General features: G+C 46.6%; 2 protein-coding genes across 2 annotated transcripts; one reads left to right on the top strand and one right to left on the bottom strand.

The window, feature by feature from the left end:
• Nucleotides 1-202: 202 nt before the first annotated feature.
• Nucleotides 203-8,781, top strand: LOC131463799 (histone-lysine N-methyltransferase SETD1B-A-like). Its single transcript, XM_058635840.1, has 16 exons — nucleotides 203-363; nucleotides 528-632; nucleotides 1,506-1,776; nucleotides 1,855-1,967; nucleotides 2,048-2,968; nucleotides 3,092-3,871; nucleotides 3,943-4,009; nucleotides 4,092-4,321; nucleotides 4,426-4,564; nucleotides 4,641-5,048; nucleotides 5,309-6,344; nucleotides 6,618-6,816; nucleotides 6,899-7,000; nucleotides 7,733-7,852; nucleotides 8,006-8,143; nucleotides 8,358-8,781. Exons 1-16 carry the CDS (start codon nucleotides 223-225, stop codon nucleotides 8,529-8,531), a joined length of 4,944 nt encoding a protein of 1,647 aa, XP_058491823.1. The 5' UTR covers nucleotides 203-222; the 3' UTR covers nucleotides 8,532-8,781.
• A 117-nt stretch (nucleotides 8,782-8,898) lies between these two features.
• hpdb (4-hydroxyphenylpyruvate dioxygenase b) lies at nucleotides 8,899-12,818 on the bottom strand. Its single transcript, XM_058635383.1, has 13 exons — nucleotides 12,551-12,818; nucleotides 12,385-12,411; nucleotides 12,218-12,280; nucleotides 11,892-11,996; nucleotides 11,406-11,448; nucleotides 10,557-10,639; nucleotides 10,389-10,478; nucleotides 10,208-10,311; nucleotides 10,048-10,125; nucleotides 9,527-9,761; nucleotides 9,328-9,450; nucleotides 9,125-9,241; nucleotides 8,899-9,044 (listed from the first exon to the last, which is right to left on the bottom strand). The coding sequence occupies exons 1-13, from the start codon at nucleotides 12,641-12,643 to the stop codon at nucleotides 8,934-8,936; spliced, it is 1,272 nt and encodes a 423-aa protein (XP_058491366.1). The 5' UTR covers nucleotides 12,644-12,818; the 3' UTR covers nucleotides 8,899-8,933.
• Between the last annotated feature and the right edge of the window lie 397 nt (nucleotides 12,819-13,215).

The following is a 13,215-nucleotide window of genomic DNA, read 5'->3' as shown; positions in this document are numbered from 1 at the left end:
CACATTAAACTCGGGTTTATTTGTTTTTGTTTGTTTTGACGTGGTTCTGTGGGAGAGGGAGGGGCTTACGTCTCAGGTGATGCTCTCCATCATCCTCACCTGTCTGTCTGTCTGTCTGTAGGCCGGGGCGTGTTACACAGCGGCGGAGCTAACGCTGTTTTTGTTTGTTTATTTGTTTGTTTGTTTGTTTGTTAGTTATGTTTCCAGGCTTTGACCAATGTGATGGACAGCGACAGACTGAGTCCTGAGAGAGAGAGAGAGACACCGCCTCACTGGAGAAGCTGCAAGTTAATGATCGACCCTGCTTTGACCAAAGGACTCTACAAAGTCTACCGTTATGATGGACATGCGTTTAACATCCCTGTGAGCTTAGATTATAACGATATTATTATTAATAATAATTATGACGATGATAATAATAATAATGATGATGATGATAATGATAATAACGATGATGATCCTGCAAAGGTAGCACACGCGCGGTTCAGTGACGCTGCTGCTGCTGCTGTTGTTGTTTGTGTGAACAGGTGCAGGACTTAGGTCTTTTTCCCGTGGACTGTGTCAGAGATCCACGCATCAGCCGCCCGTGGAGCAAGAGCAGCAAGACCGAGCTGTCAGTGCCAAAATTCAAGGTAATATACATAATGATAATAACAGCAGTTATTATTATAATAATAATGTTCATTATTATGTGTATAATTCAACTATTTCTGTTAAATGTATCATAAGCAGTAAAATGAGCTGGAACAACATTAAAAACAATGACAAACAGTAAAGGATTAGAGAGGAAATAAGTCAGAAATAAAGTTCGTTCAAATACCGTTGAACCACAAAAAATGCCAATAGCCTCTGAGTTGGCGGTCAATCCAAGATGGCGGCCTTCCTGTAGGATTCACAGGAAGGTCGTCGTTGACTTTTTTGACCGTCCTGACCTAAAGAGCGTGTGTACCAAGTTTCGTTCATGTACGTTAAACCCGACATCAGATGACCTAATAGAAGTTTTTTGTGGCAGTTTTTAGCCCTGCCCACTTCTCCCAATTTTTGTCATGCAGTTTTGGGTTGTATTCTATAATTTCAAGGAAAAATAATAATAAGAACATTATCGATTATTAATTGATTAGTAAATTAATTGGCAACTATGTTTATAATCGATTAATCGTTTCGAAGCTTTTTTCATGATTAAAACAAGAGTTGCTTGTTTAAACTTCTTAAATGTGAATATTTTCTACATTTCTTTGCTCCATAAAACAAAGAAATCATTGAAAGTGAATGATTTTGGTTTGTGGACAAAACAAGACGTTTAAGAACATCATCATCTCCAGGTTTGACGAACACCGATCAACATTTTTTAAGGTTTTCTGACATTTTATGGACCAAACGATAAATCGAGAAAATAATCAACAGATTAATCGATTACGAAAATAATGGTTAGTTGCCGCTCTAAATGAGTCATTATATATTGTATATTATCGATAACCAACAACTGTCGTCCTGTTTCCCCTCAGGTGGACGAGTGGTACGTCGGTCCCGTTCTCCCCAAGGAAGTGACCTTTTCCAGGTTGAATGACAACGTGAAGGAGCCCTTCCTGACAAACATGTGCAGCAAGTATGGGAACACGGAGGAGGTGGAGATATTCTACAACCCCAAAAACAGGAAGCATCTAGGGCTCGCGAAGGTCGTGTTCGACAGCGTGCGTGCGGCGAGGGACGCCGCCGAGCAGCTGCATCAGACGTCAGTGATGGGCAACATCATCCACGTGGAAATCGACCCTAAAGGTGACGTCTCCACTTTGTTAAGTGTTGTGTGGATTGTATTTGTTTGTAATTGTGATGTGAAAACGAACACGTTCTCAGGAGAAAACAGGGCTCGGTATCTGCAGCTCCTCCTGCGCGGTCTCTACACGCCGTGGACGTTGCCCGTTGGCAGCAGCGAGCAGGATCTGCAGAGCTTGGTCGACAGTTTGCCGGTGAGTGTTTCAAATCTGCTCCCCGTGATTAAAGCAGCTGTTTGCATTTCTCAGTGAACTTATTTTTAAATGTCTTCCAGGGCGGCAAAGCCACCCAGCAGCAGGGGAGTGTCTGCAGCCCCACCAGCATTGCCACACCCCTCTCTATGGACACCGCGTACTCCAGTATTTGGCAAGATACACCTTGCAGCTTCAGGCTCACGCCGCGTTCTCAGGGAACGCCCCTCACACCGTGCCTGTCCGCGACTCCTCTTTCCCAGGACTCCTGCTACTCCAGCCTTCAGGCGACTCCGGTCCTCCAGGGGGAGCCGTCCAACTTTACCGTCCACAAACACTTGAGACAAGAGCTCTGCCGTCACAAGCGCTCCAGGTACGAGCACAGAGCCGCCGGCAAAGTCTCCGACACCAAGTTCCTCCTGAAGCACTGCCCGGCGTACGTCCTCTCCTCGCAGTCGCACGCGAGTGGTCAGCAGGCGGCGCTGTGGGGCCCCGGCGCTCCGTCCTTCACTGACAACAACACAGAACCAACCTTTGACTGTCAGGACTCCAGAGACAGCAACGCGGCTCCATCTGACGCCGTCCCGAGCTTTGATTTTACAGCCGAGCAGCAGCAGACTCCTGAAGACCACGTCTTCTGTCCGTCTGTCATCAACCGTTCGTCCGACAGCTCTCGGCCGGAGGCGGAGAGTCTCGACTCCCGCATTGAAAACCTGCTAACAAACAGCAGCCGGAGCGCAGAGCTCTCAGAGGGCGAGGTTCTCTCGCAGCCGACGTCGCCCTGCTCGGCTCAGAACTCCCCGTTCTCGGACGACTCTCTCGCGTGCTCGCCTACGTCTTGTGTCCCCCCGACGTCCGACCGCGTCCACGTCCGTCTCACGCCCAGTGACGACGAAGAGGACGAGACAAGTCGAGCCGTTTCATTCCTGACGAGGAACTCCCAGTCTCCCACTGACTTCAACACAGATGATGCAAAAGGGTTCCAGTCGTCATCTCATCCACAGGTAATTCCTCTTGCTTTCTCTCTGTGTGACGGCAGGATGTGTCCGTCAGGAGTCTGTCTGTCTGTCTGGTTGATAGTTGTAATATAACGTTTATAATGAGTGTTTGTCCTCCGTCACACTCAGGAGAATCATGCCACAGCTGAGGCTGAGGGACATTTGAGTAAGAGGTCGACGCCATCGAAGGACAACTCCTCTCTCTCTCACCTCGGCCCCAGACTTCCTCGAGCAGTTACAGCGGGAAACTCTCACCCACCTGTTCCATCTTTCCCTTTCCCCATTCCTCCCTTTCCTCCGTCACTCCCCCCCGTCCCCCCTCGCCTGCCAAATGGTTCCATCCCCATCCCGCCTCCAGGCTGGACCCGCCCCCCTGCGTATCTGACAGGAATCCCCATTCCTCCTCCATCGAATCCTCCGCCGCCAGCATTTTTGGGACCGCCTCCGCCTTTGATGGTCCCGCCCTCGGTTCCGCCTCCTGTGCCCACATACCACTTCTCTATGTCACACCCTCCACCGCCCTGGCCCGCTCCTCCTTTCCCCAGGTTCAACCCGTTTGTACCTCCACCACCACCACCACCACGACCGCCACTGTATGACCCTCACAAGGTCACGGTGGAAAAAGTCCTCGAGGTCGTCACGGACGAGTTGAAGTCCATCATTAAGAAGGACATCGTGCGGCGGATGATTGAAGGCGTGTCTTTCAGGGTGTTTGAGGAGTGGTGGGACGGCCAGGAGAAGAAACAGCAGGTACGTCCTTCACCCTCTGTGCTCTGTGCTCTCATCACCAAACCATTGAACGCGTTTGTTAAAGTTTCTCCGGTGAAGAACGGCGTTCTGGAGCAGACGCACAAACAAATCCACCTCCTCGGTCACATGAGCAAAAAACCTCCTTTGCCGTCGTTCAAGGTAAACCGTGAATCATTTGTCCTCTGAGTGAAGCTTAACCCTAAAATGACTTACACAACAATGTCACGCAGGTGAAAAGGAAAACGGCGAGCGACCCTGCGTCGTTGAAAGACACAGACGGCGCGTTGTCCTCGTCCGGTCAGTAAATTGCAGCCTTATTCACGTCACTGTAACGAGACTGTGGTCTGATCCTCGGCTCTTCTTCTCGTTCCCCCTGCAGATGTGAAGCAGGCGGAGGACGTGCCGCAGGCGGAGGACGCGCCGCAGGCGGAAGACGCGGCGCAGCCTGCACCTGAGGGGCCTAAACGCAGACATGCCAGACCGCACGCACTAGACAGTGACGACGACGGCGGGGAAGGGGAAGAAGCGGACGACTCAGGGCGAGGGGAAGTGACAACAGCGGGCAAGGTGGACGCTGTTGTGCTGGACAGCTGTGCTTCTCCAAAGCTGGTAAAAAAAAATTACATTCTTTTAAAGTTAGAATAAACTCAAATAAATCCCTCGATTGTCGTTTCAGACTCTTTAAACTTAAAATGACACCTTGCTCTGTTTAGTCTCACAGAGATGATGGCGAGGATGATTACGATGAAGATGACAGTATTCAAACCCAGCTTGAGAATGAAGTGGCACAGAAGCCCAGAGAGGGCGACGCGGCCGTCACCTCCCACGTCCCTGACGGATCACACGGCGGCGGTAAGTCATGAAGTCCTAAGCGTTGAAACGTCGACTGACTGAAGACGACTCACAACAAACCTTCATGTGTTTACAGCGTTAGAGTCTGTGTCAGAGTACAGCTCCTCGGGGGAAAGTGAGCACTCCTCAGACATCCGCTCCCCCGACTCCTTCTCCTCAGACAGCTTCGAGGACTCGTCCTGCTCCAACCTCAGTCTAGAAGACGATGACGAGGAGGATGACGGGAGTTGCATCGTGATATCGTCGGAGGACGAATCGATGGAGCTGGAGCCTCCTCTTCACCCCTCAGCTGCCCCGCTTACCCCCGGCACTCTGCTGGATCTCTGTCTGCAGGACGTGTCTCACACTTTCCGGGTGCAGCGGCAGCGTGACGAGAACCGGTACCCGTCCTGTCCACACGACACCCGCCACTTACAGGATCTGATGGACCCTCAAACCAGTCGACTCCAGGATCCACAGCCCCCGTCGCCTCTAGGATTTACAGGTTCTTATGTCTCTCGTGCTGTAGATTATGAACAGATTACTGACATCTAATGGTGAGACTGCAGAGTGCAACAATCCCCAGTTTCTCTTCATTTGTGTTTGAAGCTTCAGCTTAAAAATCCATATGCGTTCAGGCTACTGCAGCTTTGAGCTTAGATGAAATACTAAATAACTTAATTTCATTCATTCAATCAAGCAAAATATGAAAGGTTTCAGACCAACGTTTCCTAGATGCTTACAGATTATTCCTCTGTGTTGCAGTTGAACCGTATCTGGATGTGGACCTGCAGAGCCCTCAGTGGACGGTGGCGTCTCCAGAGATCACGGAGAGCCTGAGGCCTCTCACGCCCACCGGGTGCCTGCTGGACAGCGACCCCGACCTCCTGATGAAAAGCAAACCCACATCTCCTGCTGTGGAGGAGGTCGAGCGGCCGCAGACGCCGGGCCGGGGCACGGAGGCTGAACCGGGAAGCGAGGACTTGTGTGAGGCCGGTGAATACCCGCCTCTCTCACCAATGAGCGGCGAACTGGTTCACGTTCCCTCCGAGCCTCCCGCCGCCTCCTACCATTTATACCAGGAGGTACCGAAAACCCCCGGCAGGGAGGAGAGAAGCGGATGGAGTCAGTTCAGCTCTGCGAGAGCTCCGGCAACGCCGGGCAGAGAGACGACACTGTCAGACGGTAGCGCAGCCATGTGTTCGCCGCTGAGCAGCCCACCACCTGTTCCATCTATGTGCAGCAATCCTTATACAACAGCCCCGAAGACTCCTGGAAGAGACATCGTCCTACCTCGAAGAGCAGCCGTCTACAGGAGGACAGCACGCAGCGTCGCCTCCTCTCAGGTGATGTTATCTGACAGAGGCTTCCCCATGAACGCGTCCTCCTCGCCTCGCAGCCTCTCCGATTCCTCTCTGGACGCCGCTGACGTGTTGATCACGTCGCGTATGAGAACGGAGCCCTTACGGGGACTGGAGAACGTGCTCGGCGTTCTGCACAAGGAGAACTCGTCGTCGTTTCGGCGGAAACAGTGGAGAAGGTTAAAGAGGACGCTGCATCGTCAGAAGTCTCTCAAAAGGATCGCCGGTCCGTGCCGATACCGCGGTCGTTCGCGGTGCAGGGAGCGGAGGATCCTTCACAGCGTTTGGACGGAAGGTCTGGATGAAGAAGATGCGAGGCTGCTGCGGTGCACGTACGACAGGCTGCAGGAGCACGATAACGGCTTTGGATGGCTCAATGACACAGTCTGGATCCCCCACCCTCATATCCTTGTGACAAAAGTTCATTACAATAGAACTCTGTAGAGCCTCGGCCTTTAACAAGGCCAAAGATCCACAGGATAAATGATGAATCTGTCCTAAAACAGAACCAAAGAAATCCTGGATCTACACAATTTTAATGGGTTCCCATTAGATATTTGCATTTACGTGCAGTTAAACATGTGTACCTAATAAAAGTGGCTGGTACATGTATATGCATTAGGTATTCGTATGATTACTGACATTTATATCCTTATTTTACATGTTTAAAATTGATTGTAGAACTTTTTTGGGAACTTTTAAATGAATCTTAAATTGTGTTTATTGCACTTTAACTGTTGCTCACTCACTAAAGTGGTCACAGAGAACAGCGACGAACACCAACACTGGCGGCCGAAGCACAGGAGCGGCTGCGCTCGCTGCGAAGGTTTCTATCAAATCAGCAGGAAGGACAAACTGAAATACCTCGGACTGACGGAGCCGGACGCTGAGCTTCCGTCCACCAGATCTCAGGTGAGAAATGTGATGACGTGTGGGACGTTTGTTGCATTCAGAGGTAAATATGTTCACACACAGCGTTTGTTCACGTGTGCAGGGAACGTCGGTGCGCGCCGGGTCTGACTTCAGGTCTGAACAGCGCCGCCTGCTGTCCTCTTTCAGCTGCGACAGTGACCTGGTTAAGTTCAACCAGCTGAAGGTAAGAGATGTACATACAGAGCATCTGTGTAAACCAACTAAACAGTTATTTATTTACTCAGTGAATTGTGAAAAAATATCATTAGATTAGATAAATAAATATTTAAACGTTAAATTTACGTTGTGTTAGATTCTTGTCAATACACATGGATTTATATAGTGTTGATATTAATGTTTGAATATGTTCGGTCCCTGTATTAGAAATCACCAGCTCCTGTGGCTGTTTGTTCTCATGTAGACCTGCAGGTATCCAGCTGTTCAGACCAGTTTTTGCAGATGTTTTGAGAAAACTGCCGTCACACCAGGACAAGGACCCAGACCCCATTGCACGAAAAAAAACAAAAAACTAAGACAAAATTACTCTTTTGAGGGAAAAACTAAGATAAAATCACTTTTTTGAGGGAAAACTAAGAAACCAATTTCACTCTTTTGAGGGAAAAACTACTAAAAAAAACAAGAGCTTGACAAAGTAGCAAACAAAAAGTACAAATACCTGACAAGACAGTGGCACGGGAGTTACGCTGCTTCCCTGGTTCACAAGACGAACTGGCAACAGACAAAGGGAGCCGATGGTAGTGGGGAACAGGTGGAAACAATCAGACAATCAGACTGGCAGGCAAACACAAGGGGAAGGAGCAAGTTACCTGAAGCGACAGGAGAGAGGAATTTCAAAATAAAACAGGAAACCACAAGACAACGGCCTTGACACACTTTTTTTTCTTGTGTTTTTCAGTTTCGAAAGAAGAGGATCTGTTTCAGCCGCAGCCACATCCATGAGTGGGGGCTGTTCGCCATGGAGCCGATCGCAGCAGATGAGATGGTGATTGAGTACGTGGGTCAAATCATCAGACAGGTGAGACAGTAATAATCCGGCCTGTAAGAAGAACGTGTGTGTGTGTGTGTGTGTGTGTGTGTGTGAATGTTCTGTCAGAGGCCCGCAGGGAGCCTCTGGTTGTTCTGGGGAGTTTCCAGGAGTGTGAGAGCATCTGTTTTCTTTTCTGCTCAGGTCATCGCCGACATGAGGGAGCAGAAATACGAGGAGCAGGGCATCGGGAGCAGCTATTTGTTCCGGGTGGATCAGGACACCATCATCGATGCCACCAAATGTGGGAATTTGGCCAGATTTATCAACCACAGCTGCAATGTGAGTGACAGCTGCTTTGATGAGGTCAATGTGTGGAATTTGTGAGAATTAGCGACATAAAAGTGAGATAAGACAAAATATCTTTCACTTTTGATTTACTATTTTTGAAGTGATACAAACACACTTATAGCTACTGTGTTGCATGTCTGTAAATAAACCTTCCTAAATGTTACTCATCTGCACTCATCATGTGTTTGTTTTTTTTGTCTTGCAGCCTAATTGCTACGCTAAGATCATCACCGTGGAGTCTCAGAAGAAGATAGTGATATACTCCCGGCAGACGATAAGCGTCAACGAGGAGCTCACGTACGACTACAAGTTCCCCATCGAGGACACAAAGATTCCTTGCCTGTGTGGAGCGGAAGGCTGCCGCGGCACCTTGAACTGACCTCTCGCGACGAACCGCCACGCGCTGAAGAAGAAAAAACACACAGACTCTGCACGTGTAGCCATACAACTGCTTTAATACTGCGGAGAAGAACACGAGCAATAACTGAGCGGGAGGCCGCCGAGGAGCTGACGATAAACGACGGCGACATCAGCTGTTTTTCTGCGTCGACCTCGTTTTCAAGTGTTTTCATTCACGAGAGCTTCAATGTTGTTTGCTTGAGTCAAGCTTTTATCAGTAATATTTGACTGTGATGTTGTTTTATACTATGAAAGCATATGCAATATATTCTTACTAATAAAGTAACGATAATAAATGAAAAAAGAAAGTCACAAATATGTGAAGACGTAATAGACTTAATAACGAGCAGTCACAGTATCATGAACGTCAGACGTCAGGCGTTCAAATGTTCTGTGACAGTCCGTTTGGCGTCAGGGCCGTCAGGTTCCCTCTGGCGTGTTGATCGGCTTCTATCGCCTGAAAGAGAGATTTGAAGTTCCCCGCACCGAAGCCCTGTGGGTGAAAGCCTTCATGTAAATGACGGACGTGCACACGGACTGAGCCGTGAAGTGGATTTCTTTATGTGTGTTCACCTGATGGTTGTGTCTCTGAATGACCTCCAAGAACACAGTGGGCCGATCCTGCACTGGCTTGGTGAAGATCTGAAGTAAGTAGCCATTGTCGTCGAAGTCCACCAAGATATTCAGTTCCTGTATAATTAAAGGTGTTATTAGTATTATTATTATTATAAAATGTTGAACACTAACTACAGCATATTCTACCCTCTGGCTCTGACCTGCAGCGTGTCCAGGTTCTCCGTGATCTTGACCTTTGAGTGTCTCAGCTGCTCCCTCAGCTGCTCATAGTAAGTGTCCGGCACACACATGAAGTCCATCCCGCGCTCCTTCAGGTTGCGAATCTGTGAGGAGGCGACATTGTTGTCATTTTCTGACGTACCGTGCGTGCGAGATGCAGAGCGTGCGTCGCAGACTCACTGCAGTGACTATGTCTGAGGTGTTCATGGCTATGTGCTGCACTCCTGCGCCTCCATAGTACTCCACGTACTCCTGGATCTGAGACTTCCTCTTCCCGATGGCCGGCTCGTTGATGGGCATCTTCACAGTCTCCTCGTAGTTTGCCACCACGATGGAGCGCAATGCGCTGAACTCGGTCTGGAGCTGCTTGTCGTCCACCGACCAAAAGCGATGGAAGAGAAGGTTCCTCTGATACCTGAGAGGTCACGGAGCAGACGTCAAGCATTCATTTATGTGTTTCTGACAAAGCAACTCTTGCACATCTGCATCGACCATCTGGTCTCCAGGACCAACCAATGAACGCGCTCATTGAGAGAACTGCCTCCTCCCGTCTCTAAATAACGGCTCGCAAACGAGACACAGATGTGGAAAAGCACTGGTGACCCACTGATGAGGGACTGAAGCCAAAGCACAGAGTTATGTAACCATCAGCCACGTTTCTCAACCTCACATTTCCACACACTCAGACTCAGACTCGTTACCATTCCACCACAGGAACCATCTCGTCATCCGCTTGGTTTCCCACGACGTGATCGATGAAGTTGAGCTTTCCACTCGGACTGGGTGGAAGGATGAAATGATTAGATTTTGCACGGATGATGTCAAATCACCGGAAGATCGCGATGACGCGTAGGTACTCACAGTTTGGCCAGTAGAGGATCCTTGACCGGAGAGGGATTGAACCCTGGCAAGAATAAGCCGGTGTATCCTGTCCTCTCCACGAGCGTGTGCGTCGTGTCGCCATACTACACACGAAAAACTCATTCAAAGATGGAAACACTGGACATTTTCCCCGTGTAAATAACAGGATTCACTCTCTTACTGTTTGAAGCACAGCGAGTCTGACTTTGCCATGTTTGTCCTCGACAGTGTGCGGCTCCTTCACGATGACCGCGCCGCGCTCACTGGCTTTCTATGAGCACAGGGTATGTGTCAGTGTCATCACCAGGTTCACTATCATAGCAAGGTCACTGCAAAGGTCAAGCGTCACCTGCACAAGGTAGTCCAGGTCCTCCACTGTGAAGGCGATGTCCTTCACTCCGTCCCCATGTTTGACCAAATGATCTCCCATCTCTGAGGGAAAAGAATAAACAGGTTTTCTTTGTCAATTCTAGGCTTAACGGTGTTGGGAGTTCACTATTCAGGCATCAAAACATTAGCAATTATTATTATTTTAGTAATTGTGTACATCATGTAAGAGAATACAATAATGCAGCACACAGTGCGAGATGACATGTGATTTCAGCTGAAACAATTAATCGATTACTTGATTATTAATCGTTTACTAATTAATCGACAACTATTTTGATAATGGATTCATCGGTTTGATTAAAACCAGATTTCCGATTGTTTAAGCTTCTTAAATTTGAGTATTATCTTCATTTCTTTGCTCTGGATAACAAAGCAATCGTTAAAAGTGAGATAAAAAGAGATATTTATTGTCATATTAATATATATTATTATGTCAGTTAAGACACACTGTCACACCGCACAATGAAATTCTTAATTTGCACGTCCCCCGTAATCACAACAAAAAAAATGTATATAAAGTAAACACAGTACTATCAGAAAAATATAATTTAAAAAACTAGAATAACATTTAAGCTAAATGTACAATCATTTTGGTTTGTGGACAGAACAAGACATTTGAGAACATCGTCATTTCCAGGTTTTGACATTTTTTAAGGTTTTCTGACATTTTATGGACCAATTGATTAATCGGGAAAATAATCGAAACAAAAATCACCAGGAAGTGCATTTCTCATCAAGATTTACTTTTTAATTTAGGAGGCTTTATAAGCTTTAAAGTGTGACTGAAGCCCGTCGTGCTGTGTCGTACCTTTGTTTCCAGGATTGAGGGCCGATGAGAAGACGTAAATGATCTGTGCGAAACAAAATTTTAAATAAGATTTATTTATTATACTATGTAACCCACAGTGGAAAGTAACCTTGAGTCGCTCTAAGACTGTAAACATACAAGAATATAAAGAAATATAAAGAAATATAAAGGGAAAAAAAGTGTGTATATATAAAATATGTGTATATATAGATATATATATATATATATATATATATATATATACATACACTTATATATGTATACATATATATATATATATACATACATACACTTATATATGTATACATATATATATATATATATACATACATACACTTATATATGTATACATATATATACATTCATGTGTATATATTTGTGAAAACATGAACTGAAATATTACTAGAGTGAATGATAAAATGCTCAGTATATATTCTATACATTCATAAACAGTGGTTGTGTCATTTCTGTGCAGGTTTCTTTCACCTTGTCTTGTTTGACCACATGTGAGACCACGTCACGACTTCCCGTCTCCAAACCCTGGTAAGCCAAAGGCTCGAAGCCCAGCCTGCTGCAGTAATACGACGCCGCCTGTCAAAGACAACTCACTGTCACTGTGTGACAGCGCCATCTGCTGGTGACGCGTGAGGCCACTGTATGCTTTAATCGCCTGAAAGTGTGTGGTTTTGTCTCCTCCACCCCTCTGCAGAACCAATAGCCTCGCTGATTGCACAGTCTACCCCATAATCTGCAAGTCATCATCATTTAACCCCCCCTAAAATAACATTTTAAAGGTAACTTTGTGAACTCACCTGTTTGGCATTTCCAACCCAGAAGGTTAAATGATCAAAGCAGAGGAATCTGCCCTGCTCGTGCTGTGACAACACAGAATTTTTAAAGAAATTATAATAAACATTTATTAATAAACAAAAAAGACTAAATTAGACCTTTAAGTACTGATCAATATAATATGACCTACCTTTTCACCTTTGTCAGTGTATGTCGTCTGTGTTTAAATTAATAAAAAGCAGGTCATGAAGTTATTACAAGGAACAAAACACACTGACATTGTTTCGTAATATCTAAGGTGACGGTAAAATAATGATATTAATAAAAAAGAGTCAGCAGTGACCATGGTAACTCACCATTTTGCTCCCGGTGACCGGCTGAGACAGAATGAATAATGAAATCCACCGCACGTTTAAAAACAGAGAGGAAGTTTCTGAATCAACGCCCATAGGAGAGGAGGAGGAGGAGGAGGAGGACTTTTGCCGTTACACAAGGAAAACATGTTACCGTGCCCTCCATCACTTTACTCAATGTTACTGTGATGCTCACAAACACACTTGAGGGAATCTATTATTTCCTGTGTCACAAACATAAATCCTAACTAAGAAAACTGTCCAAAACAGTTCAGAGTGACAGCTGCATGTTTCCATAAGGAGAAGAAGTAGAAGGAGAATGGCCATATGTTAGTGTTTAGTGTCGAGAGGTGGCTCACTAATGCTGGCCTCTCATTGGTTCAGTGAGGTTGAGTTGAACGAACCCTGGTGTTCTTTGAAATACCCCCGTCCCATCAAACCACACAAATACCAAAAGATACTGCAGTGCAGGGTTCTTTAATTGTTATTGTGTTGAAAAATAAGCCCCAGAAAAAAGAATAATTGCCCAGATGTTGTTTACATGTGATCAAAAAGATTTATGAGTCAGTTTAAGACAAACTGGAGCATTTTAACAAAATGAATGATGGGAAACGTGGGCATAAGTGACCTGACTGAAGAAGATGGCGTTTAATGGTGGAGAAAACCAC

This window comes from Solea solea, chromosome 8, assembly GCF_958295425.1.
Source record: "Solea solea chromosome 8, fSolSol10.1, whole genome shotgun sequence".
NCBI classification, from domain to species: domain Eukaryota; kingdom Metazoa; phylum Chordata; class Actinopteri; order Pleuronectiformes; family Soleidae; genus Solea; species Solea solea.
This window is presented reverse-complemented; position numbering and strand designations above follow the sequence as displayed.

Coding starts and splice junctions, on each gene's coding strand:
- hpdb (XM_058635383.1), bottom strand. CDS start 12,643: ATGGGCGTTGATTCAGAAACTTCCTCTCTGTTTTTAAACGTGCGGTGG. Junction 11,997..12,217: donor GGGTTGGAAATGCCAAACAG/GTGAGTTCACAA, acceptor TGTCTTTGACAG/GCGGCGTCGTATTACTGCAG. Junction 9,451..9,526: donor CCTCAGACATAGTCACTGCA/GTGAGTCTGCGA, acceptor GCCTCCTCACAG/ATTCGCAACCTGAAGGAGCG.
- LOC131463799 (XM_058635840.1), top strand. CDS start 223: ATGGACAGCGACAGACTGAGTCCTGAGAGAGAGAGAGAGACACCGCCT. Junction 6,345..6,617: donor GTTCATTACAATAGAACTCT/GTAGAGCCTCGG, acceptor AATGAATCTTAA/ATTGTGTTTATTGCACTTTA. Junction 8,144..8,357: donor TTATCAACCACAGCTGCAAT/GTGAGTGACAGC, acceptor TTTGTCTTGCAG/CCTAATTGCTACGCTAAGAT.